Source organism: Linepithema humile, chromosome 4 (genome assembly GCF_040581485.1).
Source record: "Linepithema humile isolate Giens D197 chromosome 4, Lhum_UNIL_v1.0, whole genome shotgun sequence".
Classification (NCBI taxonomy): Eukaryota; Metazoa; Arthropoda; class Insecta; order Hymenoptera; family Formicidae; genus Linepithema; species Linepithema humile.
The window spans coordinates 10,027,145-10,048,471 of NC_090131.1; the positions used below are offsets into that span (position 1 = coordinate 10,027,145).

Here is a 21,327-nt window from a genome sequence, read left to right on the forward strand (position 1 = left end):
CGCATAAATTTATCTATCATTTCCTGAGTCTTAATTTTTGATAACGCCAAAATTTTCGAAGATGGTTTATTTTTACTCTTAATACTGTCATTAATCGTCATTTTTTTATTAAAATGTTGGATTTTATCCAGTAGCTCTTCAATTGTTACATATGTATCCTGATTTTCTTTTCCATTAATTTTCGAGAGTGATCCAACCTTTGGAAATTTTATATTTTTTAGGGAGGATAGAAAACTTCTCCCTTTTATATTTTTAAAAGAAGATTGTGTCGAATTGCGTAGCAAGGTTTGGTAACTTCCCTCCTCGCAACCGACGGGGTCTGGAGAGGTTTGGTAACTTCCCCCTCCGGGAATGATTTGATGATTCGGAAAAGTACAGAAACTTCTCCCTTCAAAGGATGTAGAGTCACTCATTTCTTTTAACGAGGTTTGACGGCTTTCCTCCCCGTTTTTAGAATTGTTCAATAATTTTGGAGGGACTTGACAACTTCCCTCTCTACTTTCAGGATCATTCTTATTTTCAACGTTATTTTTAATTTTATCTTTATCTTCAATTTTATCTTTATTTTTAATTTCCCTTTTAATTTTATTATTTGACACGTCATCATTTTTGTTTACTTTGATCTTAGTTTTATTTTTACTACCATCTTCGAATTTTTCATTATTATTAATAATGTTAACGTTATTAATGTCTCTATCGTCGAGTTCATCGTTGTTAAATTCATTTTGCATCTTAAGAGTTTCGTCGCTTTCAGGTTGTATCGTCGTCTCTTGCGTTTTCCTTAAACTATCCTGGTTAAGATCAATTTTATGGTCGTCGAGCAGTTCACTCAGGGGCCTGAGTCGAAGGGTAGGCACTCGAATTTCAACTTCTTCGTCCAAAGTGCTTATGACATTCAAATAAGCTTTTCCCGACACGTTTTCCACGATAGTATCTCCCAAATATATTCCGTGCGCTAATTTAATTTTTGGTAAATAACCTATTTTTATTTCTGGATTTTTTATTCTCACGTAAAACAAGGATTCTGATCTGGGTGATGCTACGATAGTTTCTGGAGAAGAAAATGTCACGCAGTTTCCAAAAACGTTTAGTCGTTCGTGTGCGTAATCGATAGTTGAAGCTGTTTGTTTAAAGAAATCGTTTCCTAATATTCCTGATTGCGTAATCGGAAAGTCATCGGCTACTATGTGGAATTTTACTGACTCGCCGAAAAGAGTAAGAGCGATTTCTCCGAGTGTATAAACGGGATAATTATTTATACCATTTAACTGTAAAACGTTATTATAATTAATATTTAAATTTTGAGGCACAAAATTTTCCTTAATTATGTTAGGACCGGAACCTGTGTCTAGCATAAAAGTTATGGGCAAAATCATTTCGTTAATTTTTATTTGGACAGTAGGTACGCGACTCTGTTTGTTAAGATTTACAGTTACGGGCCGAATTTCCGAAGGGCCACTTTTTACGCATTTTTCTGTGAGGTCGACGGGCGTAAGGTCTGGTCGGACCCCTGCGGTACGCCCGATTTCGAGGGGCCGTTCCCATTTCCCGTGTTTCCTTCTCTTTTACGATTATTACTTGCAATGCGCAATTGACAATTTTCAATTAGGTGCCCGTTTTCTTTACAATAACGGCAAAACGTTCCATCAGCAGAATTTGCTGGTTGATTAGGATTTGAACGGCAGTTTTTAGCTGTATGGCCCAAGTTATTACAAATTTGACAGATAATTCTGTTTTGATTATTAAGATTTGTTTGCTCGTTTTGTTTTTTCCAACAATTATTGGCAGAATGGCCCGGTCGGTCGCACCACTGGCAAATTATGGAGATCTTATTGTTAAAATTACTTATTTGGTTATTAGAATTATTTAGGCGGCAATTTTTTGCATTATGACCCGGTTTAAAACATAATTGACATTTTATGGTATTTTCCTGCACCATATTTATTGATCGTTGAGCTTGAGGATCACGTAATCGACACTTTTCTGCACTATGTCCGCGTTTTTTACAAATCTGGCAAATTAGGATTTCAGTGCCTAAATTATTTTGTTTAAAAGAGTCTGCCATTTGCATAAGTTGTCTACAATTAGCTGCTGAGTGGCCAATTTTAAAGCAAATTTGACAAATTCTGGAACGATTTTCCTGTACATTATTTCGGTCGGAGTTAGCAGGTCCATGTCGTAAATCTGTAATAGCACGAAGCTCTCTTTCTATCCGTAGGGCATCTGTTACAGTCGCTTGTACGTCTAAGTTTCGAGCGATCCTCTGCTCGATTTCGGGTTTTAGGCCTCGGATGAAACATTTACACATGTCTTTTTCTAAAGATGCTCGCACGTCGTGATCTGTTAACGCGTGTTCTGAACTACGATAGGCTTCTCGTATCTGTTTTCCTAAGAGTTTTACACGATTAGCATAAGTGACGACATCCTCGTCATTCTTTTGATATACGTTTCCTAATTCTCCCTGTAACTGATACACATTTTTAGATCCGCCGTAAATTTGTTTTAGATATTTAGTTAACTGAGCTACTGTTTCGAAATCTTGATCTCTAATTGTTCGTCGCGCCTCGCCTACTATTCGCGTTCGTAAAATTTTAGTAAATTGAGGCTCTGCTTCATGGGGCAACATAGACTTTGCCTCTTCGCATCCTTCGATAAAATAATTTAATGGGATATTTTTTCCGTCGAAAAATGGAACGGCTTCGACCGCGTATTTTAGGGTAGCAAACGGATTACCTTGCGCCATATTTTTCACCCTTTTACTGTCACTTGGACTTAGTTTAAAATTTAAGTGTTCGTTCTCACCACACGGTCTAATAGTCTCGTCACCAGAATCGTCGGAACCGTACTCGGGAGCACTAGGTTCCACTAAAAACGCTTCAATTTCAGGTTCGTTAGCGTTGAATTTAATTCGTTTAGGGACGCGAGCGGAGGAGGCTGCTGGAGTGGATGTGTGAAGTGTATCTAATGTATCTGATTTAGTTTTCTTTTTGTTTTTTATTGCGGCATTAAATTGTTCTTCTATTTTATCTTTATCGGAGTTAGACCTCGTTGTCATTCCTACCTCTCAAAAATTGCACTTTTCATCCCGGACGAGCCCCCCAATTTTTATTCTTTCTATCAAGTCTGTTACGTCCTGATAGATGTAGAATTTTTTCGTTGGGCTCGGCGATCGACGTAAACGGACCTGACCGCACGAGCCGAGCGGCACGTTTAGGACTTGCGACGGGTCAGCGACTGGAAGAGTCGTTTTTACTCCGTCAACAAGTCAACCGCTCGTGGTTCCCTTTTTGGGTCAAGGAATTGAATCCCTATTACCCGGGGCGGAACCTTTGTGCGCAATTTGAGAGGGAAGGTGTGAGGGGGGTGACGAACGAGGAGGGTGTGGTTAAATGAAAAAGAACAAAAGTTTAATTTATTAAAGACAACATTTTAATTTGATTGAATTTATAATTAGGATACAAAAACTTAATTCTTAATCGCATATATTAATAATTTTATTTATGTATTCTTTACAAGTGTGTGTGTGTATGTGCGTGTGTGTGTGTGTGTGTGTGTGAGTGTTTTATTTTTCCGGAGGGAGGACAGAAGAAATAATAAAATAAAGAGAAATGAACTGACTTACTCGTTGCAGAGTAGTTTCGGATCGCGTTGAATATGTTCGGTGGTTCTGAGCAGGCGCCCCGTTGAGGGAAGGTGTTGTATAGGCGTCGGACCCTTTTGTAAACGAGTGGGCACCCTACTGCGGGATGGTGTCGTCAGGGTGATGGGCCTTCTACTTGAGATGCACCACGAGATGGTCGCGACAAAGTATCAACTGATTTTACTCTTTGATTCGCGCCCCCGAACTACTCGAAAAACTGTTTCGAGAAACTGAGCTAAACGGAATAACTGCGCAAACTGCTTGAAAAACTGTGTGTGATTGTGTCCGGAGCCACCAGAACACGGGTTTTTATACTTTTTCTTTGGGGTAGATCCCTTTGGAAAATCTTAGGTTTTTGGAGCGGGGATCGAATAGGAATTAGTCTTGCGAGAAAATTTTTAATGTGGGGGAGGATGGCGTCATTTTTAGCTAATAGGATTGGGTTTAGATGACTAGGTTACTTGAAATGAGATAGGAAGAAAGAGGCCCTAACGAATAAGGAATAGCGTCGTTTCGGGTCCATATATGATGGGGGTAGGTTTTTGAGGTGGCGTAACCCGGTTGGTGTTAATTAGTATAGGTGGGGTGCATCTCAGTGTCTTAAGATCTGGGTGGGCGTAGTCTTTAGACCATACGATGGAATGATGGGTGGTCTATAGAAGTGCTTGCCCCGATTCTCGGCTTTCGGATTGGGTGGTTAAGAATCGGTATATAAGTTCGCAAAGCCTTGGGTCACTGATCTAATAAATTTGACAGTTTACGACTGTCGCGTGCCCTTGGTGTCGCGTGGAGAGTGCGACTAATGCATCTCGGTTTCCCAGACCTACTAAACACGTGCGCCGTATCAGGTGTCGCGCCTTCTCGGCATGCGACTGCGGTCATTCCCCGATCGTTACTCGGTAAAACCCTATCTACTAGCTAGAGTTCCCGTAGGTGGAATCCAAGAGTATGACTAGTTGGTGCCAGTTTTTTCTTTTTATCTCTTACTCTAACCGTCTGGAGTCGGTTAAGGACTCCAGCTACCGCGAAGTTTTGACTTTTACGGTTTTTCTGGCGACGATAGGCACGCTGAGCGGCCAAGGTATTTTGAAATATCCATGCTATTTTTCTCCGTGAGAAGATTCGAGCTCCTGGTGTCTCATGAGAAAAACAGCTCTGGCGTTATAATATTTCTTAAGAGTTTTGTTGGTTCCGCGTTTACTAGGTCTGGTATTTAATGAAAAGAAAAGAATCGTGTAGTCTGATCAGGACGTAACAATACTATTACAATTTTTTTAGCCCATAGATAATTTTTTTTTAGTTTAAACAATGAATAAATGCAATAACTATATTTTTATTTTTTTATTATTTACACACAATTCCCCCTAATTGATAAAATGAAATGTATAAGGTTTCAAACAATGCAGAAAAGCAAGACACTTGTTAAAAAGAAAGAAAAGTCCTTTAGGCTAATTTTTGTAAAAAATACACTTTAAAAATCAATGTTGATAGTATAGAAAGTTTATTACAAGAAAAAAAATGTTTAACGGACCAAAGACACCGGTTCCTTGTCCAATCGAGCTGAAATTTGGCAGGAATTGTTTTTGTGGATTGAAAATATTTTGAGGAGTACCGCGGAAAGAATTCGAAACAAAATGTTAATCAAAAGTTAATAAAAACCACTCTAATGTATACATATAAGTATATACATATAAAAACACTAATACTTTATTTTTAATATTTTAATTTCTTTCTGCAGCGCATTAATGACGCGATGCGGCGGGCGGTCAATCGCGAGAAGCGGCGGCAGCGGAAGCACGGTGTACCGCCACCGACATACACGGCGTACACGGGATATCCCGCACCGACAGCCTATGTGCCCGTGCCTCCCGCACCGACATTTGTTCCTGTAGCTCCCGCACCGACATTTGTGCCCATGCCTCCTGCACCGACAACATTTGTGCCCCCCGCACCGACAGGATATGTTCCTTTCCTGCCGCCGCCAGGGTACATGCCCGCACCTCCCGCATCCGGATACGTTTTTGCACCGCCGCCTGGGTACATGCCCGTACCTCCCGCATCCGGATACGTTTCTGCACCGTCGCCTAGATACATGCGCGCACCTCCCGCATCAGGATACATGCCTGCGCCGCCAGCATCATACGGGCCTTATTATTAATAAGAATAAAATTTTTTTTTAAATAATAATATATATTAAATATTTTATATAACAGTTACTTAATACCTTCCCGGAGGTTGAGCTAACCACCGGGCGCGTCTCCAAGGTGGCGGATAGGAGGACGCCCAGTAGGTGTGGGCCCCCTGAGGGGAATCAGTGCTGCTGGGTAGTGGCGGTTATAACCTGGCCCCACGGAAGTAAGACCCCGTGGAGGGTAAGGGAAGACCGTTGCCGCGGACCAGCTCCCCAAGCCAAGTTGTAAGCCATCGTGGCGATGGCTGCATGTCACTGGGGGGGGGGGGGAGCAGTGTCGCGAACGATGCCTCTGGGGAACCGGGCGAAACCCCAGAGTATCTAGTCTTATCCACGCATGCGGGGCTCTGCGTGGGCGGACCGTGTAATTCCCTACTCGTGGGACCACAATGGATATTGACATAATAAATTCAGAGGACAAAGTGGGAGATCGGGAGGGCTCGCGTGACGGGTTTCCAAGGGAAGGGGCTGCGACGGCGGTGACAAACGGGACCCTTAAGGGCTCCGGAAGTGAAGCCGGCCCGGCTACGCGGCAGGAGGCTTTACCTCCTTGTAAAAAGAACAGATGCGGGGCCGAAAGAAGGAGGGCAAAGCGGAGGAGAGCAGGAGCTCCGGAAGGAGCTCGCTCTCTCTCCGTGGCTCTCCCTTGTACGCCGGTAGAGGTGGTGAAGGGGCACACCGATGGTAAACGTCGGAAGGGCTCCAATGAAACCCCTCCATCGGGCAGCCGTCCGCTGAAGAGGCAAAGGACTCACGATACGGGGCACCATGCCTATGCGGACGCTGCTGACCCTCTGGCGAGGGTGATTATGGTGGAGGGCTACCCCGAGGCAGAAATCACTGCAGAGCAGTTGACTCTGTTGAGGGGTGCGGTCTCGAAAGAGATCGACGGGATCCAGAAGGGTCCGGTGCCCAGATTCCACAGCACCTTTCTAAGGAGCGGTGCGGCGGTGGTAAGATGCGCGGATGAGGTGTCGCTAGGTTGGCTCGCGGGGCGGATCGGCGGCGTCATTACGTGGGAGGGCGCCAAGCTTAAGGTGATGGGCATGGACGCGCTTCAAAAGCAGCACAGGGCGGTGGTTTGGGTCCCGGGACCTCCCGAGGGCGCGGCCACGGTCCTGAGGCGGCTGGAGAGGCAGAACCCAGGTCTTGTCACCGGAAGCTAGAAGGTGTTTGCGGAGGGGGTAGGCTTCACCAGAGAAGGTGAGAACCTGGTCCTCGGTGTCCCGGAGTCCAGTGTCCTCAAATTGAGGACACTGGACTTCAAACCATTCTTTGGGCTTGACAGGGTTGCCTTTCGGGTAAGTGGGGCCCAGGGGGGGGGGTGAGGGGGGATAAAGAGGAGCCCCCTAAAACGGTCTCGTAGATAAATGGCGGGATCGAGAAGGGTGGCCTTCACCCAGATTAATCTGCATCACAAGAAAGGGGCCTTGGCTGTTTTGGCCAGACAACAAGCTGGGAGGCAAACATGCATATCACTGATGCAAGAACCCTGGGTAATCCGGGGTTGCATCAGGGGCATGGCAGCCTGTGGTAGGCTCTTTAGGACCCCATCAGTGGATCGGCCCAGGGCCTGCGTGGCCGTCAAGGGTATGGAAGCCCAGCTAATACCTCACCTGTGTTCCAGGGACGTTGCGACTGTAGAAGTGGATCTCACTGATAAATCCGGTGACAGGAAGGAAGTGGTTATTTGCTCGGCCTACTTCTCTCATGACGAGGGGGAGGCGGTGCCGCCTGCACCGGTAATAAAACTGGCAGAATACTGCCAGGAGAAACGGCTTCCCCTGATCATGGGATGTGACGCTAACGCGCATCACACTGTGTGGGGAAGCTCGGACACCAACAAAAGAAGAAGGAAAGTGTTGGAGTTCCTAGCATCTACGGATCTGGAGATTCTCAACACAGGAGACGAGCCTACCTTCTGCACTATAGCGAGAAGAGAAGTGCTCGACATCACTGTCTGTTCCAGGCAGTTGATACAGGAGGTAGTAGAGTGGAGGGTCTCGACGGAGCCCTCGCTCTCAGACCATAGGCAGATCACCTTCAGGATGGCTAAGGCTAGAGGGAAGGAGGTCAAATTCAGGAACCCGAGGAGAACCAAGTGGGACTCCTATAGGGAAGACCTGGCCAGCAGTCTCAAAGGCTTCCCTAAAAGACACGGGACAAAGGACGAACTGGAGACCTGTGTGGACTACTTGCAGAGGTCTCTGGTAAACTGCTACGAAAATAATTGCCCCGAAAGGGCGGTTACAAATAGTAGAGGAACTTCCTGGTGGTTCCCTGGACTGCAGGGTCTCAGAGTAGCGGCTCGCAGGGCCTGGAACAGAGCTAAGAACACGGGCCGCCAATCCGACTGGGAGCTCTCTAGGACGGCACAGAAGAAATATAGAGACTCTGTGGTTAGGGCGAAACTGGAAAGCTGAAAGAAGTTTTGCGAGAAAGTAGAGGAAATGCCCGAAACGGCAAGAATCTGCAGGATCCTCGCTAGAAACCCGGATGCGACTCTGGAAGCCATCGCACTTTCTGATGGGATGGTGGTGACTGGAGAGCGATGTCTGGATCTACTGGAAGTGAGCTTTCCGGGCTTCCATAGGGAGCCGGGAAAGCTATTTGCATATAAGGAGCCGGACTCACTCAGAAGAGCCCGACAAGCGGACTGGCGAATGGCGGCCAAGATTGTCATGCCCGAGAAGATTAAGTGAGCAATTAACACATTTAAGCCCTACAAGTCAGCGGGACCGGATGGCATCTTTCCGGCTCTTCTACAAGAGGGACTGGAACAGATCGTGGGCCCACTGACTCGAACCTTAAGGGCTTGTATCGCGATGGGCTACACACCCAGCGCATGGAAACTGGCCAGGGTAGTTTTCATCCTAAAGGCGGGAAGAACGAGCTACACCAAGGCAAAGGATTTCAGGCCAATTATCCTAACATCATTTCTTTTTAAGACATTGGAGAAGCTGGTGAACGCGTATCTGAGGGAGACAACCCTGTAGAGGCACCCTCTCCACAAAAATCAGCACGCGTATCGTTCGGGCTATTCCACCGAGACTGCTCTACATCAGACGGTAGCGTTTATTGAGGAGCAGCTGGAAAGGAAGGGCTACGCAATGGGTGCTTTCTTGGACATAGAAGGCGCCTTTAACAACACACCGCACGAGGTAGTGTGTGAGGAAGCCGCCAGAAGAGCTGTTTCAATGAAGATCGTCGAGTGGATCCGGGGCATGCTAGGAAGGCGTGTGATGACTTCGCTGGGAACTGCGAAAGTCTGTGGGTGGGTGGGAAGAGGCTGCCCGCAGGACGGAGTACTTTCCCCACTCTTATGGTGCCTGGTAGCAGACGGATTATTAAAGGCACTGGACGATAGAGGTTTCACTACACAAGGCTACGCGGATGACGTGGCAATACTTGTGCAAAGCCCTTTTCTAGAGACGCTTTTAGAGCTCATTTATGGGGCACTGGAAGTTGTAGAAGAGTGGTGTCAGAGGACAGGTTTAGCGGTGAATCCACTGAAAACCGGTCTTACTGTCTTCACTCGCAAATACAAAGTGGGCACCATTGTGGGACCCACTCTTGGAGGAGTAAGGTTAGTTCCGACCAAATCAGTGAAATATTTGGGAGTTATCCTGAATAGGAAGCTGCTTTGGGAGGAGCACCTTCGTAACCGGTACAAAAGCTTGTGCCAATATTTTTGGATGTGCAGAAGGACCTTTGGCCAGACTTGGGGTTTGAAAGCAAGTATGATACACTGAATCTACACAGCCATACTTCGCCCCAGACTCACATACGCAGCCGTAGTATGGTGGACTAGGGTGCAAAAGAAAACAGCCAAAGTTGCGCTGGAGCATGTCAGGGCTCTGATTTTGAGAGGAACCCTGGGTGCTATGGTTACGACACCAGTGGCGGCGATGGGCGTAATGTTCGGCATCGAACCATTTCATCAGGTGGTGGTGGCTGCGGCAGCAGTGGCGACATACCGTCTAAGATGCGAATTAAAATGGAAGAAGGGAGCCCGGCATACGAGGCTGCCGGAAGACGTTCTGTTGGATTTGATATTCGAGATGCGACAGAATACCTATTATTCGGGCTTCTGATAGGAGCTTCAAAGTGCATATACCGAAGCCGGAGGAGTGAGAAAAGGAAGGTGGAAACTTAGGGGCTCGAGTGCGTGGAGGGGATGCCTGGTATACGGACGGCTCCAAGACAAACACGGGCTCCGAGGCCGGCTTCTTTGGCAGTCGAGAAAGATGGAAAGAGAAGGCATTTCTCTCGACAGTTATGCCACGGTATTCCAAGCGGAGATTGTGGCTATCCTAAGCTGTGCTCAAACCGTGCGGAGTAGGGTAGAAGCGGGAGAGCACATCAGAATTTGTACGGACAACCAGGCAGCCATCAAGGCGCTGGGGGCTCCGACAATAACGTCGCGGTTGGTTCAGGAGTGCAGAGGCGTTCTGAACGAACTGGCGAGAGAGAGAGAAGTCACCGTTACCTGGGTGCCGGGTCACTCGGGCATCCAGGATAATGAATGTGCGGACCAGCTGGCATAAGCGGGTTCAAAAATAACGATGGTAGGACCGGGACCGGCTCTGGGAATCCCCTTTTGTCTAGGAAGGGGGAGGATCAAAGAATGGCTCCGCAGAGAACATCTAAGACACTGGAGAGTGGAATCTGAGTCCAAATGCAGACAGGCTAGAGCTCTGATGGGAAATACTCCTAATAGAGAACTGGCTTGGAGCATAAGGGCTCTGAGTAGGAGAGATGCCAGGACAGCGGTACACATACTGACGGGTCATGGCACCTTAAACTACCACATGTACAAGCTTGGGCGTAGCGATACATCCAGGTGCAGGGCATGTGGAGACAACAAGGAAACAAGCCTTCATGTACTCAGCGACTGTCCTGCACATGCAGGGTTGAGACACAAGATGCTGGGCTCAACACTACTTGGGCCCGAGCAGATCAGGGAGCTGCCGGTGAGGGATCTGATTCTTTTTTGGAAAAAAACAGGTCTCTCATGAGTAAGTTTATGAGGGGAGGCACAATGGACAATGTCTGGGTGCCGCGGGCGGCGCTTCAAAAGAGGAACGCCCCCCCCCCGTTACGTTATATATTATTATTATATTACCTAATACTTTAGAATAAGATTATAATAAAAAAAATTTATGTAATAAAATAAAATTAAATAAATACATATAATTTAAACATTATATAGTTACATAATTTAGAATAAAATTATAATAAAATAAAATAAAAAAAATAATATAATGTTTAAATTATATGTATTTATTTTTTATTCCTTTCTTTTTTTATCCCTTTCTAATCGCTTAGTTTCAGGCTCCATACATATTTGCTAATATGTTCACTCGCACTTCTTTCTGTCTGTCCGTCTGCCTTTGCCTCTGCCTCTGCCCCTGCCCCTGTCCCCGCCCCTGCTCCAGCCCCTGTCGCTGCCCCTCTCTCTCTCTCTCTCTCTCTCTCTCTCTCTCTCTCTCTCTCTCTCTCTCTCTCTCTCTCTCTCTCTCTCTCTCTCTCTCTCTCTCTCTCTCTCTCTCTCTCTCTCTCTCTCTCTCTCTCTCTCTCTCTCTCTCTCTCTCTCTCTCTCTCTCTCTCTCTCTCTCTCTCTCTCTCTCTCTCTCTCTCTCTCTCTCTCTCTCTCTCTCTCTCTCTCTCTCTCTCTCTCTCTCTCTCTCTCTCTCTCTCTCTCTCTCTCTCTCTCTCTCTCTCTCTCTCTCTCTCTCCCTCTCCCCCCTCCCCCTCCCCCCTCTCTCTCTCTCTCTCTCCCTCTTCCCCTCTCCCTCTCCCTCCTCTCTCTCTCCTCCCCCTCTCTCTTTCCCCCTCTCTCTCCCCCTCTCTCTCTCTCTTTCCCTCTCTCTCTCTCTCTCTCTCTCTCATTGGCCGTACCAGTAGAGTCGGGTCGCACGTGTCGCTCTCACGCAGCCCACGTGCATCGTTTCGCCTTTGGCGAAGTCTTACCGTGAATAAGTGCAACACATATTGCAAGTGCGAGTTTCTGTGGTGCCGCGGACGCCGCTATCACGCGTCTCGTTCTCCGTGTAATACAGTGACACACATATTGCCCCCGCGCAAGTTTCTGTGTAATTCGCGGACGCCGCTATCACGCGTCTCGCTCTCTCGTAAGTGCAAGTGCGGACGCCGCTCACGCGTCGCGCTCTCCTGCAATCGTGGACGCCGCTATCACGCGTCTCGCTCTCTCTCAGTGCAAACACATATTGCCCCAGTGCAAGTTTCTTTGTATTTCGCGGACGCCGCTATCACGCGTCTCGCTCTCTCGTAAGTGTAAGTGCAGACGCCGCTATCACGCGTCTCGCTCTCTCGTAAGTGCAAATGCGAACGCCGTTCTAGCGTATTTCTCGTTCTAAGAAGACGTTGCTCGAAATCTGATCTCCGTCGGCGCAGCAATCACGCGCCTCGCTGTCTCCGTGTCATTGGACACAACTTTCTTACGCGGTTGCACTCTTATTGTCTCTTTGAGTTGCGCTCGCTGCATTCAAGTGCCGTCAGTAATTAATCGCAGTAACTAAGTGCCGATTTAATAGTGACATTTCGCTATCTTTTTTGCCGTAATCATGACGGATGTGAGAAACTTGTTGATCGAACAGAGTGCCACAATAGACTCGCTAAAACGAGTACTAGTGAACTTTAAGAAGCTTTCCAAGGCGAACCTGACGTTTTCGAAGACGCAAGGGCGTCTTTTACAACTGGAATCACTCTGGGACTCCTGTCGCCGCCTGCACGTCAAATTGCTGCAGATTGCCACGGCGGAGGAGCAGAGGACGCTGTTTCACTTTCAAGGCGACGAATTCTTGGCCGCTGAGGAAATCTACCAGGATACTGCCGACACGCTGTAGGAAACGATAAGTCGCTACACTAGTACTCATATTGTCTCGCGTAATCGCAGTACTGATTCTTCCATTAATGATTCGAGTAACAATTGCTTCAATTGCCACGTATTGCGCTTCCTAAATTTGGCGGTAAGCTCACTGATTGGGAGAGCTTTAGAAACACTTTTGAGTCACCCGTGGCTAATAATGAGGCGCTTTCCAACACGCAAAAGTTTCATTACTTGAAAACTAGCGTCATCGGCGACGCTGTCTTGCTTATAAATAATCTGCGCATTTCTGACGCCAATTATGATTCCGCGTGGCAATTGTTACTCGATGAATTCAACGACGAGCAAACTCTAGTCTACTCTCATTTGCACGCGTTTGTGAGTCTGCCTCAAATGAAGACCGAAAATATAAACGACTTAAAGCAGTTGCGCGACACAGTGTCTGCATCGATAGCCGCTTTGAATAATCTTGGTCGTCCGGTAGATCAGTGGGACGACATTCTCGTCTATTTAATTTCTCAAAAATTCAGCCCGCGGACTCGAAGCAAATGGAATTTGAAACGTCCTGCGAACAACGTGCTTCCGTCTTATAAGGACATTAATTCATTCTTAACTCTTCGCATTCGTGGTTTGTCGGACTATGACGAAACTTTGAAAGATGCCGGTTGTTCCAAAAATGATAAGTCGCGCTCCTCGGTCAACAATGTAGCGGTAATGAAATGCACCTGCTGCTCGGGCAGTCATCATTTATCAAAATGCGAAGATTTCTTGCGAAAATCGGTCGTACAACGACATGCTCTTGTACGTCAGAATAAATTGTGTTTCAATTGTTTGAGGTCAGGTCACTTTACTCACAAGTGCATAAGCAAATATCGATGCTCACATTGTCGTCGCACGCATCATTCACTGTTGCATTCTGCTAACAATGATGCGTCGGATGCGCTCGAAAGTTCTGCGTCTGCAAAGCCGGGTTCTTCATCCGCGAAGTCGCCCTCGTCTGCGGAGTCACGTACGACTTCCGCCGCCAGCGAAGCATCCATCGCGAGCGTAATGACAGTGCAACCGCCGCTCATCGCGACGCCTAATATTCTGTTGGCTACTGCGTGGGTCGTCCTTCACACTTCTGAAGGCCGATGCCTTAAAGTTCGTGCGTTGTTAGATCAGGGATCAATATTCAGCTTTGTGTCTAAGTCCCTTTGTCAAGCGCTGCGTACAAAGCATCAGCGAGCCGATCTACAAATCAAGTGTTTCGGTGAACGGTTTACGGATTTAGCAAAATCACGCGTACCCTTGACTTTAACGCCGTGCGCGCTGTCTAAACCTGCGTTTCCCGTAACAGCCTACGTCTTTCAACGCATTACCTCGCTGCATCGCGAATTCAGTCTGTCGAGTCGTGGCCTCATCTGCGAGGATTGTCTCTTGCCGATCCTGATCCTTTTAGTCATCACTGCATTCATATGTTGATCGGTGCCGACATTTATGGTTCTCTTTTGAAAAACGATGTGCGTCAAGGTCCGTACGGTACGCCGACCGCACAATCGACCGCTTTTGGTTGGATCCTGTCCGGTCCTACCGGGAATCGAGAATCAGCTTCTGAGAAAGCTTCTGTATTAAATTGCGTTTTTGCGCAAGATGTTAACTCGTTGCTTCAGAGATTCTGGGAGGACAAGGAGATCTCTCTGTCGCCCCCTCTCACCGAGGAGGAAGAGAGATTCGAACGTCATTTCGATGACACTCATAGTCGCTCCCAAGATGGACGATATGTAGTTAAATTACCATTAAACATGCTGATCGATATCGGAGACTCATTGTCTATTGCTCTTTCGTTACAATAGACTTGAAAAGAGGCTGCAATCTCGTCCCGAGATTCGTTCTCAATATCGCGATTTTTTCGACGAAATCGCTCTCTCGGGCACATGAAACCTGTGGTTAGCACGGACAGGACCGATTTTATTCCGGTTTACATATCGCATCATCATGTCTTACGTAAAGCTAGCTGCACTACGAAATTAAGAGTCGTGTTCAATGCATCGTGCAAAACACAAAACGGCTCTTCATTGAACGATTATTTGTTGATCGGACCGAAATTACAACAGGATCTTCCTGCTGTCCTGTTACGATGGCGCCAGTGGTGCTACGTTTACACGGCGGACACCGCGAAGATGTTCCGTCAAATATGAATACATCCGCTCGATGCGGACTTTCAGCGCATTCTTTGGCGTCCGTCGGATGACTCGCCAATCCTACACTTTCGACTTCTTACCGTTACGTACGGTCTCGCGCCGGCTCCGTACCTAGCAATGCGCGTCTTGAAGCAGCTTACTCTCGACGAAGGTAATGCATACCCGTCTGCAGTTTCGATTCTTCAAAATTCTATTTACGTGGATGACGCGTTGTTCGGGGCTAATGACGTCAGATCTCTCGCCGATGCTCGTTCTCAGCTCGTCCAGCTCATAAAAAAAGGGGGATTTCAGCTTCGTAAGTGGGCGTCTAATTCAAGCGATTTTCTTAGAGATCTCTCGGCTGACCAACCCGAGGTGACCAACCATCTCATATTAAAAGACGAGTCTCTTAAAGTTCTCGGTCTTTCGTGGCTTCCTCTCGAAGACGCTTTCAGATTCATTGTTAATTTCGCTGCTTCGGACGCGCCCACAAAACGTTCAATCCTGTCGTTTATTGCTAGACTGTACGACCCACTTGGTTGGGCCGCGCCTGTCGTCATTGTTGCTAAAATATTGCTGCAGGAACTGTGGCTTCTCCGTTGCGATTGGGATGCACCTCTTCCCGACACGTTACTCCAGCGCTGGAGCGACTACGTCGCGGAAAATTTGAACAAAATCCGGATACCGCGATGGACTGGTCAACATTCATCCGATCTGGCCTACGAAATACATGGATTTGCGGACGCTTCTAGCCGCGCTTACGCCGCTGTTGTCTATCTTCGAGTTCTTCACTCACTGTCAAGCTTTCAAATCAGCTTACTTGTTGCAAAAACCAAAGTTGCGCCCGTCAAGACGGTTAGCATTCCGCGACTGGAACTCAACGCTGTCGTACTTCTAAGTCGACTCATCAAGTGGACTCTTAGTTCCTTGCGAATACCGTCAACGCCTGTCTACGGCTGGACAGATTCCTTAATCACTCTGGCGTAGGTGCGCCAACATGCCTCAAATTGGACCACCTACGTGGCCAATCGAGTGTCCGAGATTTAAAATAACTTGCCTTCGGGGCGCTGGAATCACGTCCCGTCGAAAGACAATCCAGCCGATTGCGCTTCGCGCGGGTTATCGGCCTCCGAGTTACTTTCTCATCCGTTGTGGTGGACGGGGCCCTCGTGCCTTCGTCAACCTTCAACATCATGGATCGGCCATGTTTTCCAATCCAGTTGGACTTGACGTTGCACAAATTGTACTAGCGGAGACCCGCAAGTCAGTCGCCCTTCACGTGGAAGGCAATGACGAGTGGGATTTGCTCCATAGATGTTCCAGTTGGAACAAATTTATTCGTGTTACCGCGTACGTACGCAGATTCGTCGTGCGCTTGAAACAAAAGGAAGAAGCTCAGTCCTTCATCTCTTTAATGTTAAACTCCGACGAGTTTCTTAAAGCTGAATTATTCTGGCTTCGATACGTTCAGCGAAGATCATTCGCTTCTGAATCAAAGAATTAAAGTCACTGAAGAAGAGTTCTTCAGTATCTCAATCAAGCCCGTTGAAAGCACTAAGCCCGTTCATTGAGGAAGATTCTTTACTCCGTCTTGGCGGGCGGTTAAAGAATTCAGCGCTTGGTTACGATGAGCAGCATCCAATCATTCTGCCGCGAGGTCCTGTCTCAGCACTGCTCATTGATAGGATTCATAAGGATACGCTTCATGGGGGCATACAACTGATGCTTCGCACGCTGCGCCAACGTTATTGGCTGCTGGGTGGCCGTAGCGCCGTAAAGAGTCACATACGCCAATGCGTACTCTGCGCTCGTCACTCGGCGCGACTCTCATCTCAGCTCATGGGGAACCTTCCCTCCTCTCGGGTCAATCCATCTCCTCCTTTCTCGCATACCGGAGTGGACTATGCAGGTCTCTTTCTCGTTACTCCCTTTGTCGGTCGAGGACACAAGGCGCGCAAGTCATACATCGCGTTGTTCATCTGTCTAGTTACCAAAGCCATTCACCTTGAGCTTGTTGAGGATTATTCCACGGCTGGTTTTCTTGCCGCCTTTAAAAGGTTCTGCAGCAAAAGGGGATTGCCGAAGAGGCTGTACAGTGACAACGGAACAAACTTTCGTGAAGCTGATCATGAATTAAAGCGCCATTTCGACGCTGTTGTCAAGGAGCCTGCACTTCGAGATGTCCTCATCAAGAACGGAGTTGACTGGCATTTCATACCAGCCGCCGCGCCTTATTTCGGCGGTCTTTGGGAAGCTGGCGTTAAAAGCTTCAAAACGCATTTTCGTAGAATCGCGGGAGCGCGTACTCTCTCCCAGACTGAATTCGCGACGCTTCTCTGTCTGATCGAAGCGTGCTTAAACTCGCGTCCAATCGCGGCTCTAAGCGATGACCCGAGCGACCTGTCCGCGCTTACGCCGGGCCATTTTTTGATAGGCCGACCGCTCGTTGCGATTCCGGAGGAATCAGTACTTGCGCTAGATTCAAGTAGATTGTCAAGATGGCAACTCGTACGTGCCATGCAAGAGCAAAGCTCGCGTGCGTGGTCGCAAGATTATTTGCACTTTTTTTAACAGAGAGGCAAGTGGAGGAAATCTACGCCTAATGTTCAGATCGGAGAACTTGTGCTCATCAAGAGCCCATTGCTCACTCTGAGCAAATGGGAGCTCGCTAGAATCCAACAAACTCATCCTGGAGCTGACGGATTTGTGCGAGTTGTTACGATTCGGACTGCGCGTTTGACCTTTAAGCGACCGATCACTCAACTCTGTCGGCTGCCTGTAAAGCACGAGGAGTGATTCGGCCGTTTCGTTAGTTATAAGTTGCGTTCATTGTTAATTCTAAGTATCACTCTAAGTTAGTTCTAAGTATAGCCGTATCGATCAGTCTTGGCACGTTTTCTACTCTTATTAAGTTGGGAAAATTTCGCATCCGTTCTGCATGCGAGGCGGGCGGTATGTTCAGGATTACTAATAAAAAAGCGAAAATTCGTTCGTTCGAAGCTTCGAGAATCGTTGGCCTTTATTTCGCCGCTGTTTGTTTATTCCGAGCGAAGCGGCCTTCAAGCGGTTAGTTCGCGTCCGTATAAGGAATCGCCAAAAAACAAGTTATAATTTTCTAACGCCTAATGCGATTGGTAACTTGTTACCAAGCTCGCGGTGTCGATCGCTGATAGGCAGCTTTTCGGCGGCTAGCGTCGACTACGTGCCGGTAGCTGCATGCACAGCCAGAGTCCGAGACGAGAGAGCGGCGAGCACGGACGTGTAATGCGAGTGTAACGCGACAAAAGACTTGTAACGCGAGCGCGAATGAGTTCGATGTAAAGACTAATTGCCGAGAGTGAATTTCAATAAAGAATTGTGAAACCCACGAGGCGTATCATTCATTTCTAGCGTGAACCGCGTAGCCGCGAATAAGCAATAAGAACCGGAACAAATAAATATTTTTTTTCTGCTACGGGAGAACGAAGGCTCTCGTACAATTTAGTTTCAGCGACCTCAAAAATCCCCTAATCCATTTTACTTTTTAAAATTTTCAACTTATTTCACCTATTATATTTAATCTACCTTTTATCTTTAAGGGGAGATATACACCTAGCATGGTCGAAAAAATCGATTTTTTTTGCATTTTCTTGATGCTTGAGGTCTCAAGAATATCTGGTTAAATTTGCAAGTCAATATCTCGATGAATAACGAAGTTACAGCCGAGAGAGTGAACCATCTCCGAGAGCGCGCCGTACCGCCTGTTTTGCGGCCGAGCCGAGAGGCAGTTAGCGGCAAGCGACCTTTCGAAGAGAGCGTGTCTAGACCTGTTTACGATTCTATTGTGTTTTTGGGCGTGCTCGGGTCCAGGTATAACGGAAATATCACACGACCGTTATTCTTTGTCAGAATTTGGACGCATTTCGTCAGTAGCTTGCCGTTCGTGCAACTGTGCGTTACAGTGAGTTTTCGTCTGTGAATACATATTCTGAGGAAAATGGATAACAAATATAAAGGTTCTCGGAAAGCTCATCAATCCGGATCTTTTCGCAAAGATCGAAGCAAGAAAAAGATACCGCCCAAAAATCGATATACTGCCGAAAAAGTAGAACTTTCCGACGAGAATATTAGTTCCAGTGCCAAAAAATTGAAGACTGATCGTGAGACATCCGCACCAGAAGATCCAAACATCGGGTTTCGAATTTTGAATTTTCTGGCAGTGTTTTCTGCCTTATCGGAATGTGTAAAATGCAAAAAGTGTGATAGTGATGTTCGATTCTCAATAGAAAGCACTCGAGGGCTCGGTTTTAAAATTGTAGTTTCGTGTTTATCGTGCCAACCGACTTTCATTCCTTCGTGCCCGTACATCAAGACTGCTTACGAAATAAATACACGATTCTTTTTTGTTATGCGTTTATTGGGGATTGGTTTGCGTGGAGCTATAAAATTTTGTGGCCTCATGGATTTACCGCCTCCGGTTCGACAAACGACGTATGATATGATAATTGAAAACATTTATTCTGCTGCTTCAAGTATTGTTCAATTGGTGTTAAAACAAGCTGTAAAAGAAGAACAACAGGAAATAACAAAACAAAATTCGAGTGATGATATCAAAAAACTGACCGTTTCAGGAGATGGTACGTGGCGAAAACGTGGTTTTACTTCATTATATGGAGTTATGGTTCTCATTGGTCACTTGACAGGAAAAGTCGTTGATTTTATTGTAAAGTCTGCTTATTGTGCTGAATGCAACTATTGGAATAAACACGTCAATACCGAGCAATATCAGGAATGGAAATCTAATCACGAAGAAAATTGCCAGGCGAATCATGTCGGATCGGCAGGCAAAATGGAAGTAGACGTCGTGAAGGAATTATTTTCAAGATCTGTCGAAAAGCATGGAGTTATGTATATTAATTACGTCGGGGATGGCGACTCTAAGACGTACACGGGATTAGTGAATGCGAAACCGTATGGTGATGAGATTGAGATTGTAAAAAAAGAATGCGTGGGACACGTTCAAAAGCGAATGGGAACCCGTCTTCGCGAATGCAAGAAAAAAAATTCTGGAATCGGCGGCAAAAACAAATTGACGGCAAAGTTTATAGACAAACTGAGCATTTACTATGGCTTAGCCATTCGAAGAAACAGTAACTCCAAGGATGACATGAAAAAAGCGATATGGGCAACATTCTACCATTACGGCTCAACAGACAGCAAGCCTGAACATCATTTTTGTCCCGAAGGCCCCGAATCGTGGTGCAAGTGGCAACAAGCGAAAGCTAAAGGAGGACTGAAGAATTTCCATCACGATTATTCAGCATTGCCAAAAACGGTGTTAGATTCCATCAAACCAATTTACGAAGACCTCAGCAATGACAAATTGTTGGAACGCTGTGTTGGCGGATACACACAAAACAGCAATGAGAGCTTCAACCAACTTATTTGGAAGATAGCTCCAAAAACGATGCACAGCGGGGCCAAAATCGTTAACATTGCTGCATTTCTTGCAACATGCACGTTCAACAATGGTGTCATATCATTGTTAGAAATCATGAACGTGTTAGGAATATCGGTCGGATCGGGCGCGCACTTGTACGCTGCGCAAGAAGACAAAACTCGCATAGCGAAAGCCGAGCTGCAAGCGCAAGAACAGTCTAAAGAAAGTCGAATACGGCGCCGACAACAAAATTTAGAAAATATGAACATTCCGTCGACCGTAGAAGACTTACACTATGGGCCTGGTATCGATGATTCTATGTAAGTTGACAAATTTAATGATTTATTTATTCCCAAATTTTCAAACGCGTTTTTCTCAAAACCACGTTTTTCAAATCGGTACCCAAAATTTCTCGAAAACCAATGAACCGATTGCTTTGAATTTTTTTGTGGTTATTCTATACATCATTATCTAGTACTTGTCATAGGATTTTTTTTTTCGTTGCTTAGTTTTTGTTTTATAGGCAAAATAATAACTAATTTTTGATCGAAAAATCGCTATGTTATGTTCAAACGTCCGCCATTTTGTCATAAATCGATATTTTCAAAATCGGCTATGACAAGTACTAGATTATAGTATCTAATTTAATAATCTTTTTGGTTTTTTTGTTTCAGATGATTTTTGAAGAAACGCCAGTGGGTACCGTTTACCCGGATTTTTTTACGGCGCTCCAAAGATTATATCACAACCTCGTCAATTTTTGATTTTTTTAATAAAAAAAATTGGACATATTCCTGAATGTGTATACTTTTAGATAGAAAAACTCCCAATCCGAAATTTCAAATAGTTTTCCTTAAAAAAAATTCACAAAAATGACCTTTTTCCGGCTCCTAGGTGTATATCTCCCCTTAAAGGGCAGTTTTCACTCTTCAGAGTGAACCTTTGCCGATAAAAAAAAATACGTGTCAAATATTTTTCATAGTTCTACAAATATGCAAAGTTTCATTAAAATCGGCGAGCGACACTTCCGTAGGTTTACTTGTTAGATAATTCTTGTAATATGTC

The 21,327-nt window shown here is 46.2% G+C and overlaps 3 protein-coding genes across 3 annotated transcripts; all 3 read left to right on the top strand.

Annotated features, from left to right (window-relative positions):
* The first annotated feature begins 5,393 nt into the window (after positions 1-5,393).
* Positions 5,394-5,798, top strand: LOC105675359 (uncharacterized). Its single transcript, XM_012372426.1, has one exon. It carries the CDS (start codon positions 5,394-5,396, stop codon positions 5,796-5,798), a length of 405 nt encoding a protein of 134 aa, XP_012227849.1.
* Positions 5,799-14,981: 9,183 nt separating this feature from the next.
* On the top strand, positions 14,982-15,830 carry LOC105675376 (uncharacterized). Its single transcript, XM_012372481.1, has one exon. The coding sequence runs from the start codon at positions 14,982-14,984 to the stop codon at positions 15,828-15,830; it is 849 nt and encodes a 282-aa protein (XP_012227904.1).
* A 3,357-nt stretch (positions 15,831-19,187) lies between these two features.
* On the top strand, positions 19,188-20,725 carry LOC105675381 (uncharacterized). The gene has a single exon (XM_012372494.2). The coding sequence runs from the start codon at positions 19,231-19,233 to the stop codon at positions 20,584-20,586; it is 1,356 nt and encodes a 451-aa protein (XP_012227917.2). The 5' UTR covers positions 19,188-19,230; the 3' UTR covers positions 20,587-20,725.
* The last annotated feature ends 602 nt before the right edge of the window (positions 20,726-21,327 follow it).